The sequence below is a fragment of the Lepidochelys kempii genome, chromosome 5 (genome assembly GCF_965140285.1).
Source record: "Lepidochelys kempii isolate rLepKem1 chromosome 5, rLepKem1.hap1, whole genome shotgun sequence".
Lineage (NCBI taxonomy): Eukaryota > Metazoa > Chordata > Testudines > Cheloniidae > Lepidochelys > Lepidochelys kempii.
The window spans coordinates 25,518,093-25,545,112 of NC_136384.1; the positions used below are offsets into that span (position 1 = coordinate 25,518,093).

Below are 27,020 nucleotides of genomic sequence, written 5' to 3' on the forward strand. Positions count from 1 at the left end.
AGCTCTCAAAGCTCAGAATCAACCCCATGATGGAAAAATATACATGAGGTTGTTGGGATCATATAGACAAATTTGGCAGTCTTCTCCTATTTGCTTACACAGAGATATAACTTGATTGTGAGCCTTTTCTCCATAAATACATTACCTGTTATATGGAAAAGTATGTATATTTTTAGAGGAACAAACCTGGATAAGAAGTTCAATCTTGTATTCATTGTAGTTCAATAGCAAAACTCCCACTGACTTCAATGGAAGCACGAGAAGTCTTAAAGAACTTTTACCATAACTATGGCCCCTATCTTGCATATGCTTATGACTATGGGTAACTTTACACATGTGACTCATCCCACTGTACTGCTCACATGCTAAGGTAGTTGCGGGATTGGGGCTCATGTTTGTAAAAACATAAATGTAAATGATCTATACTGGATTAAACAGGTAGGGTTTGATAGTTAATTTGTTCTTTGTTTTATGCATTTGTTGTTTCGGTTGCAGGCACTTTGAGGTTGTCTTTTTAAACTTGTTAAAATGTAATACAAAGGAAACTTTAAAAATAATTGTTCAAAATTATTTCAGAGTCAAATAAACCCCTTATTATGATGATCAGTAAATAGAACAAAACATTAAAAATTAGTGATTTAATATATGTCAGGAATATCTACATTACAAATCTAATAAATGGCCATACAACAGACAAGCGATTACACTGAAAATGCAATTGCCAGCTTAAATAGATTATCACATCTCCAGCTCACGCTGTTCTTTTGACTGTCATTAAGCCCTGCTTGTTAATTGCCTATTATGAGCCCCCTACTGAAAATATTAAAGCATGTGCAAGGGTTGAGTTATTTAATTGGGAAACCACTGATTTTGCAGGTGCAATGTCATTGCATGTTTCTGAAAATCTAGCCCAAGGAATCAGCTGGAAACAAATCAAACCCACACTGAACTCCTGAAAAACATTGCACTTCTTTACAGTCTCTGATGCAAAAAGTAGTAACAGCAAAAATCATAGTTTCCAGGATTTCTTCATCATCAGATTGAAGTAGGCATCACTATCCACAGATGCACTAACTCCAGCGTAATAGTTCAAAAACTCATCTTTTGTCACCTAAAAACAAGAAAGCCAAAGTTAACTACTTGCCATGCTGACACCATACACTGCTATAGACCAAATCAGAAAGTTTAACACATTCCAAAAATGTTTTAAACATTTGATTAGTATCATTCAGCTCTGTCTGATTATGTCCAATTGTCAACTATTTCAATATTGAAATCCATATTTACTGGCAACTTTTGCTTGTCTCTGCTCACATAGGTACCAAAATTGAGAGTCTGAAACACTCCCAGTTCCTACAATGAGAAATGGAGCAGGACATTTTGTCCTGAAATGGTGAATATGAGAAAAGTTACCAGATGTTATTAACCACAGCAAGACAGGAATAAAATTCACAACTCAGACATCACAATAGAGTAGAGTGGGCCAATAGTAATGCCACCACCAGCAGGAATATGGAGAAGAAATGATAAGGTTAGAACAGCAACCCAGTACCTTTCAAAAGGAGCAATTAAGAGAAAATATATTTTAGAAATAGTTTAAGAACAGAAATTATAGTATAAAACTAGAGCTGGTCGAAAATGTTTTCCCCCTCAAAAATAATTTAGTCAAAAATGAAAAAAAAATAATCAGCACAAATTCAAATACTGAAAAATGTTGGCCACAACCCAAAATATTTTGGAGTTTAGCCCAAATATTTGTTTTTGGTGGTTTTTTGGTTTGTAACAAAAATATCATTTTTTTCTGTGAAGAGCAGACACTTTTCATAAAAATTTCAATTATTCAACCCCCCTATTTTGAATGCTAATGGGATCCTGCCACCATTCCTCAGGCAGAACTTCCACTGACGTCAATGGGCGTTTTGAATGCAGATCAATAGCAGAGCGGTGCCCATGTTCATTTCAAAAAGTATTTTCCTTCTTCAGGGCTAGGTTCAATATAAAATTTACAGCGCCAGGTTTTTAAAGGTATTTTGCTGCTAATTCCTATTGAAATCAATGTGAGTTAGGCGCCTACATACCTTTACAATCTGGCTCACAATGTCTAAGCTTCTACATCAGGGGTCGGCAACCTTTCAAAAGTGGTGTGCCAAGTCTTCATTTATTCACTGTAATTTAAGGTTTTGCATGCCAATAATACATTTTAATGTTTTTAGAAGGTCTCTCTCTATAAGTCTATATTACATAACTAAACTATCATTGTATGTAAAATAAATAAGGTTTTTTAAATGTTTAAGAAGCTTCATTTAAAATTAAATTAAAATGCAGTTTAGTGTGAGCCTTGCCCTTGCTTTTCCTTGCTGAGTTTTCCAATGCCCCCAGGCCAGCTGCTGGGACCCCTGCTGGCAAGGGGCTGGCAGCTGGAACCCCAGACCGGCAGTGGGCTGAGCAGGGCTGGCGGCCGGAACCCCAGCCCGCTCAGCCCACTGCCTGTCTGGGGTTCCGTCCGCTGGCCTCTGATTAAACAGGTGGGGTTTGATAGTTAATTTGTTAATTGTGGGGTTCTGTTCACCGAGGCCGACAGCGGGCTGGCAGGGGGCCGGCGGCCAGGACCCCAGGCCAGCAACAGAGTACCACTGAAAATCAGCTCTTGTGCCACCTTTGGCACACATGCCATAGGTTGCTGACCCCTGTTCTATGTCATGGGTGCGATCCATGGAGGTATGTTGGAGCCTACGTCACAGGTTTAGGCACCACTGTAGTCTACCACTGGTTAACCCTGTATGCACCTAAACTCACTTGGCACCTATGTTTTTACAGTAAACATTCTCTGGACACTTATGGTTTTTGATTCTGTGCATGCATGCTGCTGACTCAGTCTAGGCATCTGTGCACCTATCTCCCCCTAAGCCCCAGAGCAATTAGCAAACTGGGGAAGACGGGCATTTGGCAGCCTAAGTCACATGCAAGGGCCTGATCTGGTAGGCGTGCTCAGAGGCTGCGTAGTGAATCGAATCCCTCAAGTAAGTGCACACAAAATAGCGGAGCAGGGCGGGGGTGCTTATGGAACGTTCTGATGTGGGGCTCCCTCAATCTTTCCTATTGAAGTTGTTCCACTTTAGTTAAGCCATTGAAAAACTAAATATTAATTGGGCCAGCGAAAGAGTTAGAATGACTATAAGCTAGTAGTTAGAGCACTGACCTGAGAGGTGACAGATCCCTGTTCAAATCCCTTTTGCCTCCCATGTGGGGAGAACTTGAACTCAGGGTCTCCCATATCGTGGGTGAATAGCTAACCAGTAAGCTAAAGGTTTTAAGGGAGAGCCACCTCTGCCCCCCCTTAGCTATTTTATTTCGGGACCCACACGCATTTAGCCGCCTATCTTCCCCTGGTTCACCAATAGCAAGCAGAGATAGTCACTTCCCTGCAGCCTGGACTTAAGGACTTAGCACACACCCCTCTGGTTGGGGCCGGATTTCCAGTAGGCACATGTAGGGTGACCAGACAGCAAGTGTGAAAAATCGGGACGGGGGTGGAGGGTAATAGGAGTGTATATAAGAAAAAGACCCAAAAATTGGAACTATAAAATTGGGACATCTGGTCACCCTAGGCACGTGCCAAGGGGTCGCCGGTGTTCAAGGGGCACCTTACCTCTCGAAAACTGTGTGCAACACGAAGGTCCCCTGTATGCAGGGGGAAGGCGCTGAAGATGCTGTGCCTTGGGGTGTGTAAGGTGTACATCTGGCCCTGCCTCTGGTTAGTATCTCCTACTGGCTAGCTTAGGCCGCTCCTTCCAGCATGCTGCCTTTCTGGATCACATTTTTAGCTGCCTATCTCCCCCCATTCACTGTTTCGGAACCTAGGTGCCTAATGCAGGCTTTGTGGATCATAGTGCTGTTTCTGTAATTTTCTAGGCACCCAAAAAGTTAGGTGCTGTGAATTGTAACATCACAATGCTTACATCCTTTTGTGGCTTTGGGCTCATTTACTGCTATAGAATTGTTTTTCAGTTACCAAAAGTATTGAAGCTACAGAATGAGGACACGCACATTCCTGGAGTCAAGCGGCAGGCCGCAGCTTCTATTAAACTTTTAACACAAGGGAGGGGCAGTATCCACTCATCACCCATACTCTCCTATACGAGGCATTTAATTGGTTCCAGTGTGGGGGAGTTACCGGGCTCCTCACCATATAACCCATCACTGGCACCAGGGTTACAAGGCTCCTTATCATATAACCCATAACGCAGGGTAGGTTCACCTGAGTGACTAGCTTGGTCACTCCCCCTCCCAAATCCTGCCACACTGCCTGGTATCACAATTCCTGTCCAATCCATTCCCTCACATCCTGGAGCCATATGTCAGCACCTTCATCTGACAAATGGACTCCCTCATTTCCAGAAACGTCCGGCCAATTGTAACAGATCTCCCTATGCTATATCACTGAACCCCCCGTGTCCAGGAATATCTCGGCGACCTCTCTATTGCCTGCTATCAGCCACCAGTGCCTTTGCATCTGCCACAGACTGCTAGGAAATCCTTTTTCTCCCAGCCTTACCTCCTGAGCTGGACGCAAGGAGCGGGTGATGTAGGAGCCCCTATGAGGGGTCCACACCAGCTAAGGCTTTCCATATGCAGGGGAAATCTCTACTGGCTTGATCTGCCAGTTTTAAGGCAGTTTTGTGTGAGGAGACTGGCACAAAGGTGCCCAAACAGACCAGAGTGTCAGATTCTCAATCTGCATTTAGGAATATGTTTAGTTACCCAGTTCTTCAGAACTTAATTATCTTGAACCGGGAATGACTTTATGATTTACATATTAACTGCAGGCTTCATGAGGTTAATGTGAATTAAACAAGGATTTTTGATCATATCAGCCCAAATGTTTCTCTCTCTCTCTCTTCCTGCCCACCCCCCGGCCCCAACCAAACTAACAAAGAGGAAAAATGAAGTGGAAGTTTTGATATGGTTGAGGAATTAGGGTGTATGGCAAGTCAGTCAAATAAGAACCAAGGATCAGTGGGAGAATTCTGACTCCAAACCTGCACATGCTGGGGCTCCCATGTGGATGACTAGCCTCTCAATGTAATTTCCGATTCCTTCCACCCCACAGGTAGAATGGCTTGTTTAGCAGCCCAGCAACCACTACTCCCACTGCTCTATTTGCTTATCATTCTCATCTCTGACAGCGGTACAAGGCGAAGAATGAAAGTTAAGTCTGCCTGCACTAGCATTAACTTCTGCTGTGTTTTTTGCCTGTAAAAGTATTTCCCCCTGGGCAATATGCTCCGTGGAGTGGTTGTTCCCTGGATCTCTACCTCTCACACACCAGGGGAGCTCAAACACATGGTGCTTGTTTGCACCAGAGGGCTTCTATGGGCTCAGGCAGAGGGAGGAGAGCAGACTGCTGTTTCTATGAATCAGCGTAACATGCGGCCAGAATGCCTGCTCCTTTGTCCCCTGCACAGACTGGAGGACACCACAGAGTTCATTGTTTACAATGGTTTTCAACTGCGGCTTGTGTTCCAATTTAGGATTCTATGCTGCCCTTGATCCACATGCATCGCTCCTGCTGGCATCAATAGGCATTCCATATACCGATCAAAAACACTACATGCTTCGGCCTAAGGTGTTCCCTACAATTTATATACCATGCGGTGTAGCTTGAGTTTCATGATCAGAAATGAGAAATTATGCGATGGAACAAAGTGTTAAATAACATTTTAGAATCTTAATTCTAATCCCAGATAAAACTGGTGTGCATTACCACATATATTCTAATAACTGCTGCCGTGCCTATTGCAGCATCAAGCTCTAGAAGATATATGATACAGCCACACAAGCCTCTCTACAGCATCTCTTCAGTATTTACTTCATATAGACCAACGTGCACAAGAAACTACAGTTTAACAGATGCTGTCTAATGGATTCAACTTCATTCAATGCAATTTTATAACTATCTCTGTTTACAGTACAGTGTACAACAGTGCTAGACACTGCTGCTGGCTCCAAGCATACAGCATTATTTAGAATGGCATCTGAGACCAGACTCAAGCCCTTAGGTCCACACTGCCTTTGATCTGTACACTGAACTTCTGTTAAAGTCAATGCAAGTTTTATCCATAGGTCAAGGATGGCTGCGTCGGGTCCTTAGTATATAACTTTTTCAATTTAGCAGCCAATGTGCTGTGCTTGTTTGTATGATTTTGCATACCTGTAATAAAACTATATTTGTTATTGTAGAGATCCCCATTGAATTCTACTATATTTGCTAGAGGGTAAAAAAATATTTCAGCTCAGCTCTTTTTCCCCCTCCGCATACAATCTACCTTTTCTGCAGTTACAAGTTTTGATTTAAAAAGCGGACTGAGGGCCTGGTTCTACTGCAGTGAACGGGAACATTGCCAGAGGGATTAGAATCAGTAACAGTTCCAGGGAAGTTTTCAGGGTTCTTTATTCATGTGTAATGACTTCCAGAAAAAAGGGTGTGGCAGGGGAGGGACCATGTGCCCTAGTGGCCCAGAACTTACTTACAGAGAATCCAAAGGGAGGTCAGCTGGTTTTCAGCCTATTGCAATAGCGGCCACAGAGTCCTGCTCTCTGCAGAATAGGATGTACCAATTCTGTCCCTGTTCACCTCACTCACTTCCCTGCACAAAGTTCTATTACTCAGGGTTGGTGTAGAAAGAGAAGGGAAATCTAATCTCAAAGCAGTGATCTTTCATTAATCACAATGGTCTTGATCCTTTGCTCACTGAAGTCAATGGCAAAGTTCCCACTGACTTTAATAGTGTAGGATCAGGGACAATACGTTTTGCAGTGTCAGAGCTTTTCATCCAATTTACAAACAAAAATTTGTGTTTGAAAAGGCATATTGCACTTAGCCTTGAATAGATATTAGAATTTTATATGGTTAGTATTAAACAGACAATCTGGTCAAGAATTAAGGTTAGTAAGACAAAACTTTTCACTTCACTTGATTTAATGTCAGCACAACAGATCACTGTGGATTTTGGGAGTCTTTAGATACATTATATGCCAGAGTGGGATCATTTTTCACTTTGTGACTCTCACAGCCCACTAACGTTACATCTTTATTTAAAATGTGCAAGGTATAGAATATACCTGTTACAGACCCAATAAATAAATTAATAAGAAAGTGGCTACATATAACTGCCAGCATGTGAAATGGCACATGTATTTTTCATGTAAGGCACCTTTCTACTTCACGTACATGAATTTATTTGTTGGTCCACAACAGTATCACATTATGTAAAGAGTCCTCATTTCCTTGATGACACATTATCTAATCAAAATAATTTCCCTTTCCAGTTACACCAACTTCCATAGTTATTAATTTACGCAAGTGTGCAGAGTCTTACCAGATCAAGGCAAACATTGACTTTGCACAGCTGTGGTGAGGAATTCCAGATACCTACTGTTGTGATGATAGGTCATACTGAAACAAACTAGCAAGTATGTATCCCATAAGGCCATGTTTCCAAATAGCTCAGGGCCAGATTTTAAGTGCTCAGTAGCTACTAACTGCCATTGTGACATTTAAGGTCAGATTTTCAAAATCACACACTGAACTTTTGAAAATCAGGCCACTTAGTTTGGTATGTAAATAAGAGCCGAGCTCTTGAAAATCGAGCTCCACTTCTGGGTGTTAAGCGCTTGTGAAAATGTGGCCAATAGCACTTTTTGTTGGCTCTGAACATGGCTCGATTTGTTGTCAAAACCTCAAGTCTTTTACTAAGGATAGAGAGATTGAAAACACAAGTATATGACACTGGCACAAATTAATTGGAGTAAATTCTGCTTCATGTAAACCATTTACACAATGACAACAATTTACTCTGGGACAAAGACAAACTGACACAAGAGAAATGAGAAAAGGAACCAAAGCAAGGATAATTAGAGGAAGTATGGCTTTCAGACAGGCCCCTTCTCTCACCGTCCTTTCTTCTCACAGGTAGCTGACCAGACATCAGCTCTCACAGACACTGACATGACAGGAGAGTCCTATTATCTCTTCCAGTTAATTAATGTCCAGTCTTTTTCAACAGCAAAGCCAAGAAAAAATAAGATTATGAAGTTCTTTAGTTCATAAAAAATTCCCAGGAGAAGTATCTTCGTAATATGTATAGTCTTTCAGATTAGGTCCAGCATAGACACTGGGTGGAGCACTGGTAGGTATTCCAATTGCATAGTTACAAGAGAACATTGTAAAGCATCTATGCCCTCTGGTGACTTTCATAAAGGAATAGAAGGAAAAAGAAGGAAGATAAATCTATGGAGCTTTAGGACAGTATACATACTACAAAAATGCCTATACATTTATACTAAGTATATACATCCCAGAATCCTCTGCTCTGGTGCTATGGTACCTTCTTTGAAACACAGCTGCAGCTTATGCCATGAATTTGGAAACATGTTTGGGAATGAAAGGTGCCTAGCACACATGTCTGAGGAGAAACTGGTTACTCATCTGAGAGAAGAAACAACATAGAGAAGGGGAGCAGGAGGAAAAGGGAGGGGCGTGATTATTGGCAGTGCTACCAAATCTCCTCTTAGCCTATGATGTCCATCAGCTCAGCATGGTCCTGCCAAAACAATGTGGTATAGTGAGTATTGTCTCTTCTGATATATTGAAATCAGCACAGTGACTACAAGGTACTATTGTGGGAAACGTGACCATATTATTATGCACATATTTAATCATGTGGAGCTAAGCAGCTGGAAATAATGTCTTGTTTCCTTAAATGTACAGTTAGAATTTCCAAGCATTTCTCATCATGATAATGAAATAGACATCAGTGTCTATTGAAGCGCTGACTCCTGCATAGTAGTTCATGAATTCTTCTGTTGTAACCTAAAGTAGAAAATTTTAAAACAGAAAAGGAAACCTTCATTCTTCATGTCATAACACATACATACTATATGTAAATAAACATCTGTAAATGAGCAAGATTTAAGCCATATACTTGTTGTGCTTCAAGTTATCTTGAATTAGGAAGGAACCTAAGACAGGAGGGAAAATGAAGAAGGTGTAACTCCTTCAGTAGTGGAAAGTCCTAAAATGTAGAGGTCCTGTTCCCTATGTGAACCTAGTTGAAATTAGTTCTCATCTTCCCTGAAAACTGAAAGACAGAATCAGTGAAGCTCTCGTCCTTCAAAAAGACAACTATTGCCATTTAATTTTCTCTTTGACTCATCTGAATTTGGACAGCAAATTCATTACATTGTAATGAATGAATTGGAATGGGTTCCTGCTGCTATTGGGAGATTGTAGTTTTATATCCATTTATCAAGCTAAAGATGCCATTCTTCAGAGTAGACCTGACTAAAAGAGAGAAAGCAGTTTTTAAATCCCAGCTGAGTTTTGTTTATTTTGATATGCATTTCTGGGTTGAAACCATTTACAAAAGCAACTAGTCTGCCTATCCACTTTTTAAATTGGCCTGACCTTTTATATGTGGAGAAATATTTTTCCAATCCTTCATTTATATAAATGTTTTTGTGAAGTTTTAATCTTTGGACCATTTATACAGTACTTTGAATAAAGCTATTTACAAAAAAGATATCTCCCAGTCATTGTTCCAGTCTTGTGTTTGGGAGACACCTAAAATGATTCAATAACTGGGGGATCTGGACCTTAAAGCCTATTCCACTTATTATAAACAAGCATCCAGCTTCCCAAGCTTGGTTGACTCAGCAAGACTATGGTGCTTTTGCTAAGGTGATTTTTATCTGAAGCTCAGTGTTAAGGCACATTGGCTAAAACAAATTAGTTCTGCTCACTAAGCCAGACATCCTTACCAGCTCCATTATATGAATTTCGCTTATCTGAAACCACCTGTTAACAAAAGCAAGCCCAGATCCCCGCTGCTAACGTCAGGGGACATGTCCTTGTTTCAAATAACAGGAAGCTTTGGAAGCTCCATGAGTTTACAACAGTGGTGTGGCTTAGATCAGACTCCAGCTCAGAGAGGTCAAGTTTGTTGTTCAGAAGGACCTGTGGTCTAGAGGATTAGGCACAAGACTTGGAAACAAGAGATGCAAGTTCTGACCCTGACTTTTCTATGACCTTGGGCTTTTGTAAAGTAGGGACAATTATATTTACTTCCTAAATATGTTTGTGTGTTGAAAGTGTTTATAAAGTGCAAAAAACATTGTTAAGACCAATTAGTGGCACAGGTGGTAACAAAAATCCAAACTCTGGCCCCAATTCAGGAAAGCACTGAAGTATGTGGCGATCAGCTGGGCTTAACAGTGAAATCTTCGGTGAGCTTAAACACAAAAAGGAAGCTTACAAGAAGTGGAAACTTGGTCAGATGACTAGGGAGGAGTATAAAAATATTGTCCAAGCATGCAGGGGTGTAATCAGGAAGGCCAAAACACAACTGGAGTGGCAGCTAGCAAGGGATGTGAAGGGTAACAAGAAGGATTTTGACAGGTATGTTAGCAACAAGAAGGTGGTCAGGGAAAGTGTGGGACCCTTACTGAATGGGGGAGGCAACGTAGTGACAGATGATGTGGAAAAAGCTGAAGTACTCAATGCTTTTTTTGTCTCTGTCTTCACAGACAAGGTCAGCTCCCACACTGCTGTCCTAGGCAACACAGTATAGGGAGGTGAGCAGCCCTCAATGGTGAAAGACCAGGTTAAGGACTATTTAGAAAAGCTGGACATACACAAGTCCATGGCTCCAGATCTAATGCATTCGAGGGTGCTGAGGGAATTGGCTGATGTGATTGCAGAGCCATTGGCCATTATCTTTGAAAACTTGTGGCGAATGGGGGAGATCCTGGACAATTGAAAAAAGGCAAATATAGTGTCCATCTTTTAAAAAGGGAAGAAGGAGAACCCAGGGAACTACAGACCGGTCAGCCTCACCTCAGTCCCTGAAAAAATCATGGAGAAAGTTCTCAAGAAAACCATTTTGAAGCACCTGGAGTAGAGAAAGGTGATCAGGAACAGTCAACATGGATTCACCAGGGGCAAGTCATGCCTGACCAACCTGATTGCCTTCTATGATGAGATAACTGGCTCTGTGGATATGGGGAAAGCAATGGATGTGATATATTTTGACTTTAGCAAAGCTTTTGATACCATCTCCCACAGTATTCTTGCCAGCAAGTTAAAAAAATATGGATTGGATGGATGGACTATAATGTGGATAGAAAGCTGGATAGATTGTCGTTCTCAACGGGTAGTGATCAATGGCTCAATGTCTTGTTGGCAGTTGGTATCAAATTGAGTACTCCAAGAGTCGGTCCTGGGGCCGTTTTTGTTCAACATTTTTATTAATGATCTGGACGATGGGATAGATTGCACCCTCAGCAAGTTCGCAGATGATACTAAGATGGGGGGAGAGGTAGATATGCTGGAGGGTAGAAATGGGGTCCAGAATGACCTCGACAAATTGGAGGATTGGGCCAAAAGAAATCTGATGAGGTTCAACAAGTACAAGAGTGGAGTCCTACACTAAGGATGGAAGCATCCCATGCACCGCTACAGGCTGGGGACCAACTGGCTAAGCAGCAATTCTGCAGAAAAGGACTTGAGGATTACAGTGGATGAGAAGCTGGATATGAGTCAGCAGTGTGCCCATGTTGCCAAGAAGGCTAACGGCATATTGGGCTGCATTAGTAAGAGCATTGCCAGCAGATTGAGGGAAGTTATTATTCCCCTTTATTCAGCACTGGTGAGGCCACATCTGGAGTATTGCATCCAGTTTTGGGCCCCCCACTACAGAAAGGATGTGGACAAATTAGAGAGAGTCCATCGGAGGGCAACAAAAATGATCAGGGAGCTGGGGCACATGACTTATGGGGAGAAGCTGAGGGAACTGGGCTTGTTTAATCTGCAGAAGAGAAAAGTGAGGGGGGATTTGATAGCAGCCTTCAACTACGTGAAGGGGGGTTCCAAAGAGGATGGAGCTCGGCTGTTCTCAGTGGTGGCAGATGATAGAACAAGGAGCAATGGTCTCAAGTTGCAGTGGGGGAGGCCTAGGTTGGATATTAGGAAACACTATTTTACTAGGAGGGTGGTGAAGCACTGGAATGGGTTATCTAGGGAGGAATCTCCATCCCTAGAGGATTTTAAGTCCCGGCTTGACAAATCCCTGGCTTGGATAATTCAGTTGGTGTTGGTCCTGCTTTGAGCAGGGGGTTGGACTAGATGACCTCCTGGGGTCTCTTCCAATCCTAATCTTCTATGAAGTCCATCTCCTTATTCATGACTGACTTCAATGCCAATTCACCTCAAAGTTATTTAAGCACGTGCTTAAAGCTAAGCACATGCATAAATACTGTCCTGAATAGGGATGCTTTCCTGAATCAGGGACTCTGTGCTTAAACTAGACCATGCATTGTAGTTTTTTAGCAGGTGGAGAATCTTCTCCTCACAAGGGGTTTGAAAATCAAGGCCTGTTTATTAGTAATAATTGCACTTTTCTTAATTATGTAGTGTGCTGTTGCCCTGAGGTGGAATGCATAGTCTGATGCCGTATCCCATTATTTGCAAATCAATCACAAGTAACTACAAAAATACCCCAAATCCTATGATTTTGCATATGGTCAAATTTTGTTCTATATGCAGTGGGCTTGGGGGTGTGACACAGGCAGGCTGGAGAGGTGAAATCAGTGGATCTGCTGCTACGTGATACCACCAACCATTGGCACAGTTGTGCCGTGGGTAGAGCAGAGGTACAGAAGCAGCTGCAGAGCGTCTCCAGTCCAATCCTTCACTCCAGGTAACAGAGCCCTGACCCAATGAGTGCAGGACACAGGACTTAGCCCACTATACTTCGATTGCCCAAATTATTCAAAAAGATAGGTCTCTGCATTAAAAAAGCAGTTGGGTATTAATGGAGGGAAAGAAACAAAAGAACATTATCCTCATGGCTGTACATCCATTTTACTATTAATGCAAAGGATGTATCAATAAGCACGGCACAGATGTGCTGTACATGCTTTTAATTGTTGGATATTGGGCTTGTTTTCCAATGGAGCGCCCTTCAGTTGCCTTGTGCTATTCCACTTACCTTCCCATCTTTCTCATACGGTGAATCAAAGTTATCTAGAAAGGCTCTAAAAACTTGATCTTCTGTCCATTCTCCATTCTGATATTTGGGATGATGCTTTGCATTATACACCCCCCGTAAGTCTTCAATGGTTACAATACCATCACCGGTTTTGTCAAACTTCCGAAACGCTTGCATGATGATGTCTTTTCTGGCATTAGACATTGGAGGCTGAAAGCAGATATTAACAGATTAATCCTATGTCTGTCTGCTGTCTGTCCAGTTTCAGCTTCAAGCTTTGCTGCTGCTGTTACTAGTAAACCCACTTTCAGAGAGCCTGGGACATGGTGTGCACATAAATGCTACCCAGAGAAGAGTGTGACAGTCATCCTGTTGGACAAGAGCTTGAGACAGGAAATGCCATTCACCATTGACTAAATAGTGCAACTGATTGGACTCAGACTTCTATCAAAGGTAGAGAAACAAACTGAAAAAACAGGTACAAATGTTTTTTAGAATATCTTTCTGTTCTCTCCATATTAGATTTCACTTGTAACAACAATAGGTATAAGATCTCTCTTTTTTTACATTTGTATTTTAGTAGTATTTACAGGCCCAAACCAAGATTAACACCCCCCCACACACACACACACACATTGTGCTAGGCACTATATGAACACATGCAAAGAGAAGACCATGCTGCCTTAATGAGTTTACAGCATAAGCAGACAAGCAAGACAAAGGACATTTATCATCCCCATTTTAGATAGGGAAGTGAGACCTAGAGAGAGTAGGTGATTTTCCCAAGGAAGTCTGTAGTAAAGCCCTAGAACTGAACCCCAGAACCCTGGCTCCCAGTCCACAGACTGACCCAAAATACCACCTTTCCTTTCTCATTTTTAGATGGAAATGAAATTCTTCAAACTGATGTTGTCCCTTTGATATTTATGTAGATACCAGTATTACTGATAAAATAGAACTGCATTGACCTATTACTTGACTGTTTAGCTAGTCATGGAACAGGATTTTTCTCATTTAGATAACAAAAAAGCACGTTGTTTGGAAACTTACTCTTAACGTTACAAGAAATTCATCAAAGTCTATTGTTCCGTTGCCATCTTTATCAAAGATCCTGAAAAGCTCTTGAGCTTCTTCCTTGTCCATCATCACGGCATAATCATTTAACCCTTTCAAGAATTCTTTGAAATCAAGGGTTCTGCTTTTGTCATCATCCATAATCTGAAATACCCTGTGGAAAAATGTGTGTTTAAAATAAATAAAATAAAGAATGAGAGTAGTACAAGAGGCAGAATTTACATAGAAGAATGACAGTTTATTAGGACTTGAAAGGGACACCTTATTGGGATAACATTTCCTCTTCGTAAAGTCTCTTCAGAGAAAAGGCGGTATTGAGGTGGTAATGAGCAATGCCTGTCAATCAGCATTGCTTACCCCACCTAGTCAGTTTGGCAAGACCTATTTTCCATTCCCTCTCTCTGAACATGAAATGTGACCTTCACAAAACACAAACTGCTAAGATGGTAGTTGGAAGATGTTTTACTTTTAAATAGGACTGCAGTAAAGGAAGTATACAAGTATTTTTAAAAATCCAACCCCAATATAATAATTATTATTATTGTATTGAAACTGAGCCGTCTGGTAAATCATAGCCGTTGGGAATGGTTGAAAGAATTGTCAAACTCAGCTGAGATGGAGAAAAAATTATAATCAGTGACTAAACAGAAAACTACATTAAAATTGGTGACACATAGATGCAGTTGTGATAGAACATGACTCATACATGATGTAATTACTAAAGCAACATTTTCAGATTTAATGACTTGCCCAGGGTCACAAAGGAAGTCTGGCCATGCGTGCAAGTCATTTTAGTTTCTCTGTGCCTCACTTCCCCATCTGTAAAATGGGGATAATAATACTTCCTTTGTCTTTCTAGTCCACTTCCATTGTGAGCTCATTAACTAATATACACATGTAACTAGTGCACACTGATCCTATAGCCATGCACTTTGGTCTAATGGTCCTACCTCACACCCAAGCCCTGTCCCATATCAAAATTTTAAATAGGAAAACAGAAGTTAAATGTGCAAAGCAGGAAGCTTGTTGTCCAGACCATCAGCAGGTACAAATCAGTGTCATTTCACTGAAGAATAAGGATTTGGATCTGGCCCTTGTACCTTTCCATCCCTTTGTTTTGATGTTGGCAATGCAGATGCTTGCATTAATTTCAATTCCTTGTTCTTTCCATTGCTCTCTTTTGTTTAGTTGAAAGAAGAAAAGGAGGACTTGTGGCACCTTAGAGACTAACCAATTTATTAGAGCATAAGCTTTCGTGAGCCACAGCTCACTTCCTCAGATGCATGAGCTGTGGCTCACGAAAGCTTATGCTCTAATAAATTGGTTAGTCTCTAAGGTGCCACAAGTCCTCCTTTTCTTTTTGCGAATACAGACTAACACGGCTGTTACTCTGAAACCTTTGTTTAGTTGGTTAGTTTTACATTTTTATTGAAAAATCTTTGAAGAAAACAATAGTACTGGAGTTGCAGTTGCACTTCACAAATCCAAACACCCCTGAACTCTGGAGCATTTGAAATCCTGGCTCCATGAAAGTCCGTTGGAGTTTTGCCACTGACTTCAATCAATAGCTGATATTTTGCAGCTTAGGCCCATTTTAGCCGTATTGATATAGCATCTTATTACTCAAGTTCTTTGCTTTAATAATGTATTTGGCTTCTTGGATTTACCTGCCAAGTCCTTTGATGCCTGCAGACCCCCTTGCTAGACACTGCAGCCGAAGCCTCTCAATTGGGTCTGTGGTTTTGGCCAAGTTTCTTTTGGCCTGGATTGCCATGTCCCGGTCATGCCTCGCTGTACCAGGCATCTAGAACAAGAATTTCCCCCTTTAGCAAAGATTCACAGAGCTGAAAAAGGCTTTATCTGATTGGCACTGATTACCAAGTACGGTCTTTAAAACATGTTCTTGAATACCGAAACCTATCTTACTTCCTCAGACTGCACAAATACTTCACTTGTAAGAGCTTTCTGCTTGTTAATGAACGACTTTTGTGGCCATTTGATATTATCAGTCAAAAATATCATTGCACAAAACTGGAAATACAAGCTGCCCTTGGGAGGAAATAAACAGCTAGCAAGAGTCTGATCTATACTAACCATGTGCAAATGCTAGCTCTCTCTCTGAGACAAATGACAACCTAATGTAGCTGTGTGGTATGCTGCAAAAACCTACACAAATGTAGGCTGTTCAGATAAGCTTAATACTTCCACATGTGAGCAAATATTTAACAATAATATTTAGCAATTGTATAGGATTATAACAGGTCTGAGGTTGTAGGACCCTGTGTAAAAATGAAAAGTTATTTCTACTAACTCTACCAGGCAGCCAAACCAGGTGGATCCTACTAGTGCTACAAACCATTTCTTGTTCAAGGGATCCATTTCCAACATTTCATAACAACAACACATATTACAACATTCATTACAAACATCACACAATTCATAGATTTCAAGGCCAGAAGGGGCCATTATAAGCACCTAATCTGACATTCTGCATTACACCTCACTCAATAATTTCTGCATCATGTCCAGAACTTCTGTTTTAGCTATAGCATGTCTTGTTTTAAAGGCTTCAAGTGATGGAGAATCTATCGTATCCCCAGGTAAGTTGTTCCAATGGTTAATTACCTTCACAGTTAAAAATGTACACACCCTTATTTCCAGTCTGAATTTGCTTAGCTTCATCTTCTAATCATTGGATCTCATTATGCTTTTTCTGCTAGCTTAAAGAGCTGTCTACTATCAGAAATCTCTTTTAGAGATTTTAGACCATGATTAAGTTACTTGTTAACCTTCTCTTAGATAGAGTAACTAAATAGATTGAAATTATTGTTTTTCACTATAAGGCATGTTTTCCAGACCTCAAAACAATCTGTAGCTCTTTTTGGAACCCTTTCCAAGTTTTCAACAATCTTTTTGAATTGTGGACAGCACTGGACACAGTATTCCAGTCATGTTCACCCTAATGCTGTATACAGAGGTAATTCCACCTCCCAGCTCTTAACATTTATAGTTAAAAATGCAAGTGCTAAATATTACTATAACTTGTAAGGCCTGCACACACTTACATAATTTCACAGCACCACAATTATCAACACGTTGATAAGGCTGAAGAAATCAATTGTTTGAATTCTATTCACAAAGATATTCTTCTGCATAACTAACACATTACACTGAGAAAACACTTACATCTTGGATATGACTTACAGGTAATATAGGACGCTAGGACTATAGTCCTTTCAAAATCTTTACTGGACATTCAATAAACATATATCAAAACAACAGAATACATCCTGCAGCATGTATCCAGTTGAGAAGTTGATGGTAAAAATGCCTGAACCCTGTCTACACTACTGCTTATGCCATTGCTAGGACCAGTGCAGCTTCATCATGCTGGTATACGGTGTAGACAAAGCCCTAAAGTCCTGTAGGAAGTGCACTTTTGTTGCCCTATTGAGGATTGTTGCTCTGTCTTTGGGAACCCATGGACATTCCTTCAAGAAGCCCGGTTCTGAATCACTACTAAGACATTAGCATGAGAGGAATTAAACAACTCCTTATCCTTCCCCTCCTCTCAAAATATTGCTTTCAATGCACTGCTACCTCCTAAAGTTCCCTTTTCACAGACTCCCAATATGTAGCAAATAAAGCAACCAATCCTGTATTTGTTCACCTTAATGGCAACATTCTGCCTGACCTCAGTGGGAGCAGGATCGAGCACCAGATCTTTGAATGGACAAAGGTTATAGAGCCAAGTCAAAGTAAAACAAAAAGACCATCATCTTCTGAAAGACATGATCGCAGCAAAGCCAATAGCTGCTTGTTGTTAAAGTATCCACTAGCCGATACTTAAAATAACTTATGTTTGAATGGGTGATGGATGCAAATCTCCAAAAATAATATAAGTGTTATATTATATATGGGTCTTGTGACCCATCAAGGGGCATAGCAACAGTCTGATGAGGGGTGAGAGATACCTGAAAGATTTAGGACCACATCATACCATTTTGCAATAAATTATGGTGCTTCCAAAATTGGACCCTCCGTGGGGAAAGGAAATTCCAGTCTCTCCCAGAGGCACCCCTCTGCAGAGCATCTGGCCTCATCCCCAGTGTCAGCATGGCTTCTTCATGAGGCCACTCATATTGTGCCTATGCCACGTTCTCCATGTATACACTGGAGTGAGCATGGAGCAGGAGCTGATTTCGCTCAGGGAATTTCCAAATAGGAGTGGAGTTGCTGCTTCTGCCCTTCACATTCCCTTCCCCTATTCTGTATCACTTTTCTCCTCTCTGACGGTGTAAGGGTAGGGCAGCATTAATTACTCTGCTCCCCAGACCTCTGTGGCACCTGGGGGAGTGCTAAACCAGGTTTCCACAGACAAGCCAATCCAGTCTGCTGGCTATTGGGACACCCTTTGCAATCAGTGCCTTTAGACACAACCATCAGTAGAATTACACCAGGGATAAATCTGGCCCTTTTACATTCACAGCAGAAACTGGATTAAAGTAACAGCACAGTAAAAACTGATCAAATGAATAATAAATATGACAACTTAGGCCATGAACCTGCCGTTGGAGACACTGATATGTCCATGTGATTCCCACTGAGGTCTATGCAAATGCAGAGTCCATGTTAGTGAATCTTCAGGATCAGGACCTTACACTAGACATTTTGTTTCACTTGTTTTATTCCATAGTAGCATAGAGAAGGATAGAAAAGCCCTTCTAAATCTGACACATTATGGGTCAGAGTTGTTCTCTATGGTAGATCTTCCAGGCCCACGCAGTAGTATGACCTCTTTCTGCGCATGTGATGAATTCACAGCCTTGTAGATATTTCAAAAATCACATGACTGCTACAACACTGCCTTCCTGATGTAGCACATAAAACAAAAAGGGGTAACAGAGCGGGCAAGGATTTATGGGTAACACATAACTTTATTATCCCGGAGTTCTGAAGGTTAAAAATATGCATGATTACTAAAAGATTTAGTGACTATAAACTCTTTAGACATGCTAAACAACAGCTCTACAGGTGCCTTATAAACATGCATTAATAGCCATTGATAAAGCAAGGAAAAGGCACTCTACTAATCTCATATGTCTTTGCTTCCTACCCCAACTGTACAACATCATCAGCTGTCTCCCATAAGAGAAGGACAACATGGTCATTAATTTGTTTAATTAATAAAGTTTTTAGCAATTACAGTTGCCTGAGTTAACTTTTTACTGGCTATGGTGCTTCACATAAATTGGCCAGAGTAAAAATAAAATAAGATTTATTTGTATTGTAAAAATAAAAATGAAATTTCAGGCTGGATTTTTCAAAGAAACTTTAAGGAGTTAGACACCTAAATCCCATTGAAATATAATGAAAATTGGATGCCTAACCCTTAGAGTCATTGAGTTTAAGACCAGAAGGAACAATTAGATCATTTATTCTAAAATCCTGTATATCACATACCATTACTTTTCACCCAGTTACCCCTATATTGAGCTCAACAGAACCCGTTAAAAACCCCTGCCTTATTTCTCTGAAAAACTCTAAAGTGCATGGTATGAAAGGTGAAAGAACACATCATTCTCTGGATTATAGTAGTGCCCACAAGGTGCTAGTTTCTGTCAAAACACGTAATTACACACTGTCCCTGTCCCAAAGAGTCCCACTCCATGGAGACTAAAAGCTGAAACTCATGCCAATCTCTTTCGTTTGTTTTTTTCCCCAATAGCACCCCTACTAATAATCTGAACGTCCAAACCTCACAATTGTTTGCCAAGTTTCTTACTTGCAATTTTAAAAGCATGACTTTCTGAAACCATAGACTCATATATAACTGCAATGTTTGAATTCCCCAGTCCCCTACCTTTAAATTCCTAAATTAAATTCTTTACCTTTAATGTTAATCTGTAACCTGTTACTTCTACCTGAAACTATGGACGCTCTCTCGTTCAGCTTGGAAAACTGGTCCTGTCTCTGTCCCCACCACCTCCTCCTCCTCTCCTCCAGGTCACACCCCTGTTGCTTTGATTGGATGGCTCATGGTAACTGAAGCAGGGCTCTAGGAAGCTCCCAAACTGACTGGAGGGATTCCTTGTCCATCTATCTCATTTTACTTGTTTACATATCCCAGCCCCCACTTTTTCAGGAGATTGGAGTTTACCCTCCTGTGTTTCCAAGGAGACGTTGGTCGCTGTGACAGGCCAAACCTTCCCTTACTGACTGAGCCACCAGCTAGGAGTAGTTGTGCTGTGCCTGTGTTGTGCGATTAGCAGATTTGTTGTTGGTTTTTTCTTCTTTTCATCTTCTAAATTGCCTCACCCTTCTCCTTTCTGCCCATGCTGGCTGTATGCAGATCTTCCTGCAGCATATGGATTAATAATAGAGGGTTTGACTCCATTTTCTTTGCCCATCCAAATTCCCTATTTAATAAAAGGGTTATGTAAAGATTACAAGATAGTGCTCTATCTAAACATGCATTTGTAAAAAATTACATCTCTTCAAGACTTGATATGATTAAAAAAACTCACTGGTGTAATTCCTGTGTCCAAATAAGATGAGAGAAAGTAATAAATAATTAGTCATTTTGGTTCCACAAAAATCAAGGTGCAGACGTATTCTCTGCAGTTGATTATTTCACTATTTCCAAGAATTATTCAAGAAGAATCTGTATAAGGAAATCCTGGGATTTCATTAATCCACTGAAAAAAGAAAACTGAAAAGAAAATTTGAATGATACAAAATCATGCTCCGTTCTGTTTAGACACAATTATTCTATTTACCATAAGTTACAGTAGAGACCTAGTGTTTGGAAAATAAATCAACCCAGTAAACCAGCAATGTTATATTCAGGGCTGATAGACTCCTGCAATAGCTTCCTGAACCCCCTCAAAATGTCCACTGAAGGCAATGCAAGCCATTTAAAGTCAATACAAGTGTGGGATATGTAAAGAGCAGAGGATCAGACTTTAAGAACGAATTACCAGAGCAGAAAATGATTTAGGCTGCACACAAACACTAGTGTGATGACGTTTGCATCCTGACAGATAGTTTGTCCTTCATCAACATGTACATCCTGGTACCAAGCTACACAATGAGTAAGACTTAAAAATATGCCTGTTTTTTTCACCTGGCAATTGATTTTAAGTTGTTGTGTAGCCAGGAAGCAATGCGCATTTAATCATTCACTAGTTAGAAAAGTATTAATTCTAAGTCAATGTAAAACTTTTTTTAATCTTTAGCCTCCATGAGAGCTCTGGATTTATTTTCAGATTTATCTTCTGGGAATATGACAGAGGAGAAAAACCTCTAAAGGAAGATTGATTTAGCTGCCACAGCACTACGAATGCCCCCAAATGGCTTCAAGCATGTGTTGCATGTGAATGGAGTATCAAAGCAAAAGCATGAGTTAAAAAATAAATAGAGACAGAGACTAAGATTTAAGTCCAAATTTTCTGCTGGTGACTATGTATATGGGCAGAGAACATGGCCCATAAAATGCAGAGCCACTGCCTCAGAAAAGCAATTCTTTTGTATGCAAAATTCCCATTCGCTTCAATAGGAGTTGCAAGTCTGTTAGGACAGAAGGAACAGACCTTTAAACAGCTTGTGCCCCCGCAATGCACACGTACTGCACACATTCACATCCAGAGCCCTGCTGTTCAATCTACCTTCAGCACATAGTTTGCACATTCCTGGTTTCAAAGCAAAATCCCGGTTAATGATTTATGAATTTGGATAAAAGAAAAGGAGGACTTGTGGCACCTTAGAGACTAACAAATTTATTTGATCATAAGCTTTCGTGAGCTACTGCTCACTTCATTAGATGCATTTGAGCTGTAGCTCATGAAAGCTTATGCTCAAATAAATTTGATAGTCTCTAAGGTGCCACAAGTACTCCTTTTCTTTTTGCGAATACAGACTAACACGGCTGCTACTCTGAAACCTAAATTTGGATAGTTACTAGAGTGTTTACATGGTATTTTGTGTAAGACCTGGCTGTGACATAAAGTATGTCATCATACCTGCCTTGTCTGCCTTGCCATTGTAGACTCTGTCCATAACAGAGCCAGCTGGAAAATTCCAACTTTTCATCAAAAAAGGGAAAGATTTCACCAAAATGTTGGAGATTTTCCTCCTCATTTGCTAACAACCTCTAAATATATATTAACCATTGCACACAATCGAGAGCAGGCAGAGAACAAGAGCAAGCTGCCCTGCTGGTCCTTTCTGTGTAACTCCCATTGAGTCAATGGGAGTTCTACATTCCGCAGCCAGCAGGATCTGACTCTCAGTCATTACATGCCATATATTTTATGCGTGAGACAAGGTGGGTGAGATAATATACTTTATTGGACCAACTTTTTTGGAGAGAGAGAGAGCTCTGTGTAGGCTTGGAAACTTGTCTCTCTCACCAACAGAAGTTGGTCCAATAAAAGAATTCACCTGACCCACCTTGTCTCTCTAATATCCTGGGACAAACACGGCTACAACTCTGCATGCACATATGTCATGTCATTTTTACTCACAACGAGCAAGTCTCACTACTTTAGGCAGCAACAAACACCCTCCTTAACTTCTACCCTGAAACTTCAAAGAGCAATCCATGACTGCAGATTCTGGGCCAGAGCTAGGGAGGCATTACAAACTGTGTTAGTGGGACAGAAAAAACTAGTCCCAGTCTTAGCCTAGTAGCCTAAACAATGGGTTAACAGACAATGGCTGTATGACCAAAGGAGAATATAGTCCCACACAAAATCTTTGTTTTAATTATTGTATAGAGCTCAAGAGGCACAGTGTGTTCATAGATGGATTTAAATCTTTCCAAAGCTCACAAATGAAATGAGTCTGAAAATCTCATTCTATTCCCTGATTGAAATTTGCTCATGTAACAAAGTCACTGCACAGCTGGGAGTCGGTGTTCAGAAGAGGCTCAAGATTCAGAGAGGGATGTGCTGTGATGCACTGACATGTCTGTTGGGAAGCTTGCCTACGGCCTGCCCTCTCTATGCCTGGCTGTAAACAGGACTATCCAAAGTTCACTATAATGAGTAGGGTGACCAGATGTCCCAATTTTTGGGTCTTTTTCTTATATAGGCTCCTATTACCCCCCATCCCTTTCCCCGATTTTTCACATTTGCTGTCTGGTCACCCTAATAATGAACACAAATTCATCCAGATCCCAATGCCTTCCTTCATGGGCAAGCTCTATTGCTTTCTACAGAGGTCTACATGAACATGTTTAATATTTTACGACAGGAGAAAATTTCTCCTTCAGTGTTTCCCTCAGGAGCCTATTATGTGCTCAGATACTAATATAGTGGTGGATGCTATTATAAAAAACTAAGATAGAAAGAACTTTTGTAAACTACAATGTTTAACTGAGGAATTTGTAGCTATGAAACTGTTACATGTTTTCAAGTAGCTTATAAAATTACAATCTAAAAAGAGTTTGTATGAGAGGCTTGCAAGTCAGACTCTGCTAATAGTGTATGTTGCTTGATCTCCAACAAAGTAGTACTAATATGCTCTTAAAAGTCTTGATACAAAATCATAGAAGAAAAATCCCCCTAGCTTCACAATTTCAGGCATTATTATTATTATTATTATTATCTATTAGTAGTGGTAATCCATGAAACATTCATGCTTGTGCAGCAGTAAGATTTATAGCCCCTGAAAGCTACAGGAAATAGGAGTAATGTCATTGCACACACTTAGAAATGTCAGGGCTGTAGCTTTGTGGTAATATGTAGCCAATGGATGGAGAGATGATCCCTCATGTACAAGTCTGCCAGCCAATTACAGTTCTGGTGCTGGCACAGTTCTCTTGGTAACAGGTTCGCCACCTATGGAATTAATTCCCTGTAGAAATAGGACTCAGCAAGAATTTGTCTAATTTTAGAAAGAGCTCTTTGTTCAAGCCTTCCCAAATGATTAATCCTGCTCTCCTAGATACCTGTAAAGCTGCCCTCAGTCAGGGTGCATGGTATTTGTTTGATCCCTGTCAGATCTTGAATGTCTCAGTTTAGCCCAGTAAAGAGCCCTGATACCACAATAATGGGACCAAACAGAAATTTGTAATAAGATAAAATCAGTGACAACTAATAGTAATAATAATCTAGCAGAAGACACATGGGCAGGTAAATGTAACATAATTCATAGATGAAATGTCTGAACAGCACTGGAAGTGTATATGTGCTTTACAATTGGCATGTGTTAGCAGAGAAAGGTATAACAATTTAATGGGTGGAAGTTGAAGCTAAACAAATTCAAACTGGAAATAAGCTGTTTTTGAATGGTGAGAGTAATTAATCACTTGAACAATTTACCAAGGGTCGTGGTGGATTATCCATAACTGACCGTTTCAAAATGAAGATTGGATGTTTTTCTAGAAGATCTCTGCTAGGAATTATTTTGAGTTGGTTCTATGGCCTGTGTCATGCAGAAGGTCAGACTAGATGATCACAATGGTCCCTTCTGGCCTTAGAATCTAAGGATCTATAAAAAAGAAGAATAGCATAAAGAATCTATAGAGTCTGAGGAGGCCACATAATTACCAGTATTGTGTCTCATGTCCACACAGAAAATCACTGTTTTAGCCCACTGGCATTGTTCAGAGTTGTGTGTTAGATAAAAGAACTCTCTAGTACAGCAGTGTCTATCATCTTGTACTGCCCATTCTTGCAGCATTTCAGGGGTGTGTTCCAGCCAGAGTACAAAGCCTTCTTCCCCAGCTATTGGAAACACATCCTCAGAGAATAACCTTAATTTATGATAGGGACTTCACTCAGGATGGTGTTGCATAACTTTTTCCAGTGCTGGTCCCAGAGCCTTTGCCCTCACATTGGGGAAGGCTGCATCCCCCAGGCTTGGAGCTGGTGGGTCAAGGCCCAATAAACCTGGTACATCAGCCATGATCTTTCCCTCTGCTCCTAAGAAGGCCAACATCTTCTTTAAAAACTCTACATTTGAGGCAGGGGGTGGTGTGGCGGCTTCCAGAGGCTATCAACTTTCACATGCCGTCCACTACTGTTGTCTCGCTTGGAACTTGTATGGGTTCCACTGCCTCTGGCAACCCACACAGTGCTGCAAAGGCACCCTCCGCCCTGATGAACTCCTGCCCACACACTGTGCACTTGCCCAGGCACTTGGTAAAATGGATTCATCCAATGCCTCAGATATCCCTATTATTAGAATGCAGGCCTCAGGATCAATATTCATCCCCTTGCACCAATCCTCTAACATGTACACTGCTATTACACAAACTGTAATTACCCCAAAATATAACAAAATTGTTTCCCAGAAGTAATGGGTAAACTCAAAATGTGCTTTGAGGGGTATTGACTCAGGATCCTGAATCATAGAATCATAGAATATCAGGGTTGGAAGGGACCCCAGAAGGTCATCTAGTCCAACCCCCTGCTCAAAGCAGGACCAATTCCCAGTTAAATCATCCCAGCCAGGGCTTTGTCAAGCCTGACCTTAAAAACCTCTAAGGAAGGAGATTCTACCACCTCCCTAGGTAACGCATTCCAGTGTTTCACCACCCTCTTAGTGAAAAAGTTTTTCCTAATATCCAATCTAAACCTCCCCCACTGCAACTTGAGACCATTACTCCTCGTTCTGTCATCTACTACCATTGAGAACAGTCTAGAGCCATCCTCTTTGGAACCCCCTTTCAGGTAGTTGAAAGCAGCTATCAAATCCCCCCTCATTCTTCTCTTCTGCAGGCTAAACAATCCCAGCTCCCTCAGCCTCTCCTCATAACTCATGTGTTCCAGTCCCCTAATCATTTTTGTTGCCCTTCGCTGGACTCTCTCCAATTTATCCACATCCTTCTTGAAGTGTGGGGCCCAAAACTGGACACAGTACTCCAGATGAGGCCTCACCAATGTCGAATAGAGGGGAACGATCACGTCCCTCGATCTGCTCGCTATGCCCCTACTTATACATCCCAAAATGCCATTGGCCTTCTTGGCAACAAGGGCACACTGCTGACTCATATCCAGCTTCTCGTCCACTGTCACCCCTAGGTCCTTTTCCGCAGAACTGCTGCCTAGCCATTCGGTCCCTAGTCTGTAGCTGTGCATTGGGTTCTTCCGTCCTAAGTGCAGGATCCTGCACTTATCCTTATTGAACCTCATCAGATTTCTTTTGGCCCAATCCTCCAATTTGTCTAGGTCTTTTTGTATCCTATCCCTGCCCTCCAGCGTATCTACCACTCCTCCCAGTTTAGTATCATCCGCAAATTTGCTGAGAGTGCAATCCACACCATCCTCCAGATCATTTATGAAGATATTGAACAAAACCGGCCCCAGGACCGACCCTTGGGGTACTCCACTTGATACCGGCTGCCAACTAGATATGGAGCCATTGACCACTACCCGTTGAGCCCGACAATCTAGCCAGCTTTCTACCCACCTTGTAGTGCATTCATCCAGCCCATACTTCCTTAACTTGCTGACAAGAATACTGTGGGAGACCGTGTCAAAAGCTTTGCTAAAGTCAAGAAACAATACATCCACTGCTTTCCCTTCATCCACAGAACCAGTAATCTCATCATAAAAAGCGATTAGATTAGTCAGGCATGACCTTCCCTTGGTGAATCCATGCTGGCTGTTCCTGATCACTTTCCTCTCATGCAAGTGCTTCATAATTGATTCTTTGAGGACCTGCTCCATGATTTTTCCAGGGACTGAAGTGAGGCTGACTGGCCTGTAGTTTCCAGGATCCTCCTTCTTCCCTTTTTTAAAGATTGGCACTACATTAGCCTTTTTCCAGTCATCCGGGACTTCCCCGGTTCGCCACGAGTTTTCAAAGATAATGGCCAATGGCTCTGCAATCACAGCCGCCAATTCCTTCAGCACTCTCGGATGCAACTCGTCCGGCCCCATGGACTTGTGC

The 27,020-nt window shown here is 41.2% G+C and overlaps 1 protein-coding gene across 5 annotated transcripts; it reads right to left on the bottom strand.

Moving 5' to 3' along the window:
- Window positions 1-623: 623 nt before the first annotated feature.
- On the bottom strand, window positions 624-20,122 carry CAPSL (calcyphosine like). Of its 5 annotated transcripts, none has more exons than XM_073343749.1 (5): window positions 16,746-16,853; window positions 15,788-15,924; window positions 14,097-14,274; window positions 13,047-13,256; window positions 624-1,111 (listed from the first exon to the last, which is right to left on the bottom strand). In XM_073343749.1, exons 1-5 carry the CDS (start codon window positions 16,800-16,802, stop codon window positions 1,010-1,012), a joined length of 684 nt encoding a protein of 227 aa, XP_073199850.1. In that variant the 5' UTR covers window positions 16,803-16,853; the 3' UTR covers window positions 624-1,009. The 5 variants fall into 5 exon arrangements, with proteins under 5 accessions (XP_073199850.1, XP_073199854.1, XP_073199853.1 ...); XM_073343753.2 differs by lacking the exons at window positions 624-1,111; window positions 16,746-16,853 and adding exons at window positions 6,941-8,872; window positions 20,045-20,122; XM_073343752.2 differs by lacking the exons at window positions 624-1,111; window positions 16,746-16,853 and adding exons at window positions 6,941-8,872; window positions 20,012-20,105.
- Window positions 20,123-27,020: the final 6,898 nt, after the last annotated feature.

Coding starts and splice junctions, on each gene's coding strand:
- CAPSL (XM_073343749.1), bottom strand. CDS start 16,802: ATGAAGCTAAGCAAATTCAGACTGGAAATAAGGGTGTGTACATTTTTA. Junction 15,925..16,745: donor GTACATTTTTAACTGTGAAG/GTAATTAACCAT, acceptor TTCTTGTTCTAG/ATGCCTGGTACAGCGAGGCA. Junction 13,257..14,096: donor AATTTCTTGTAACGTTAAGA/GTAAGTTTCCAA, acceptor ATCTGCTTTCAG/CCTCCAATGTCTAATGCCAG.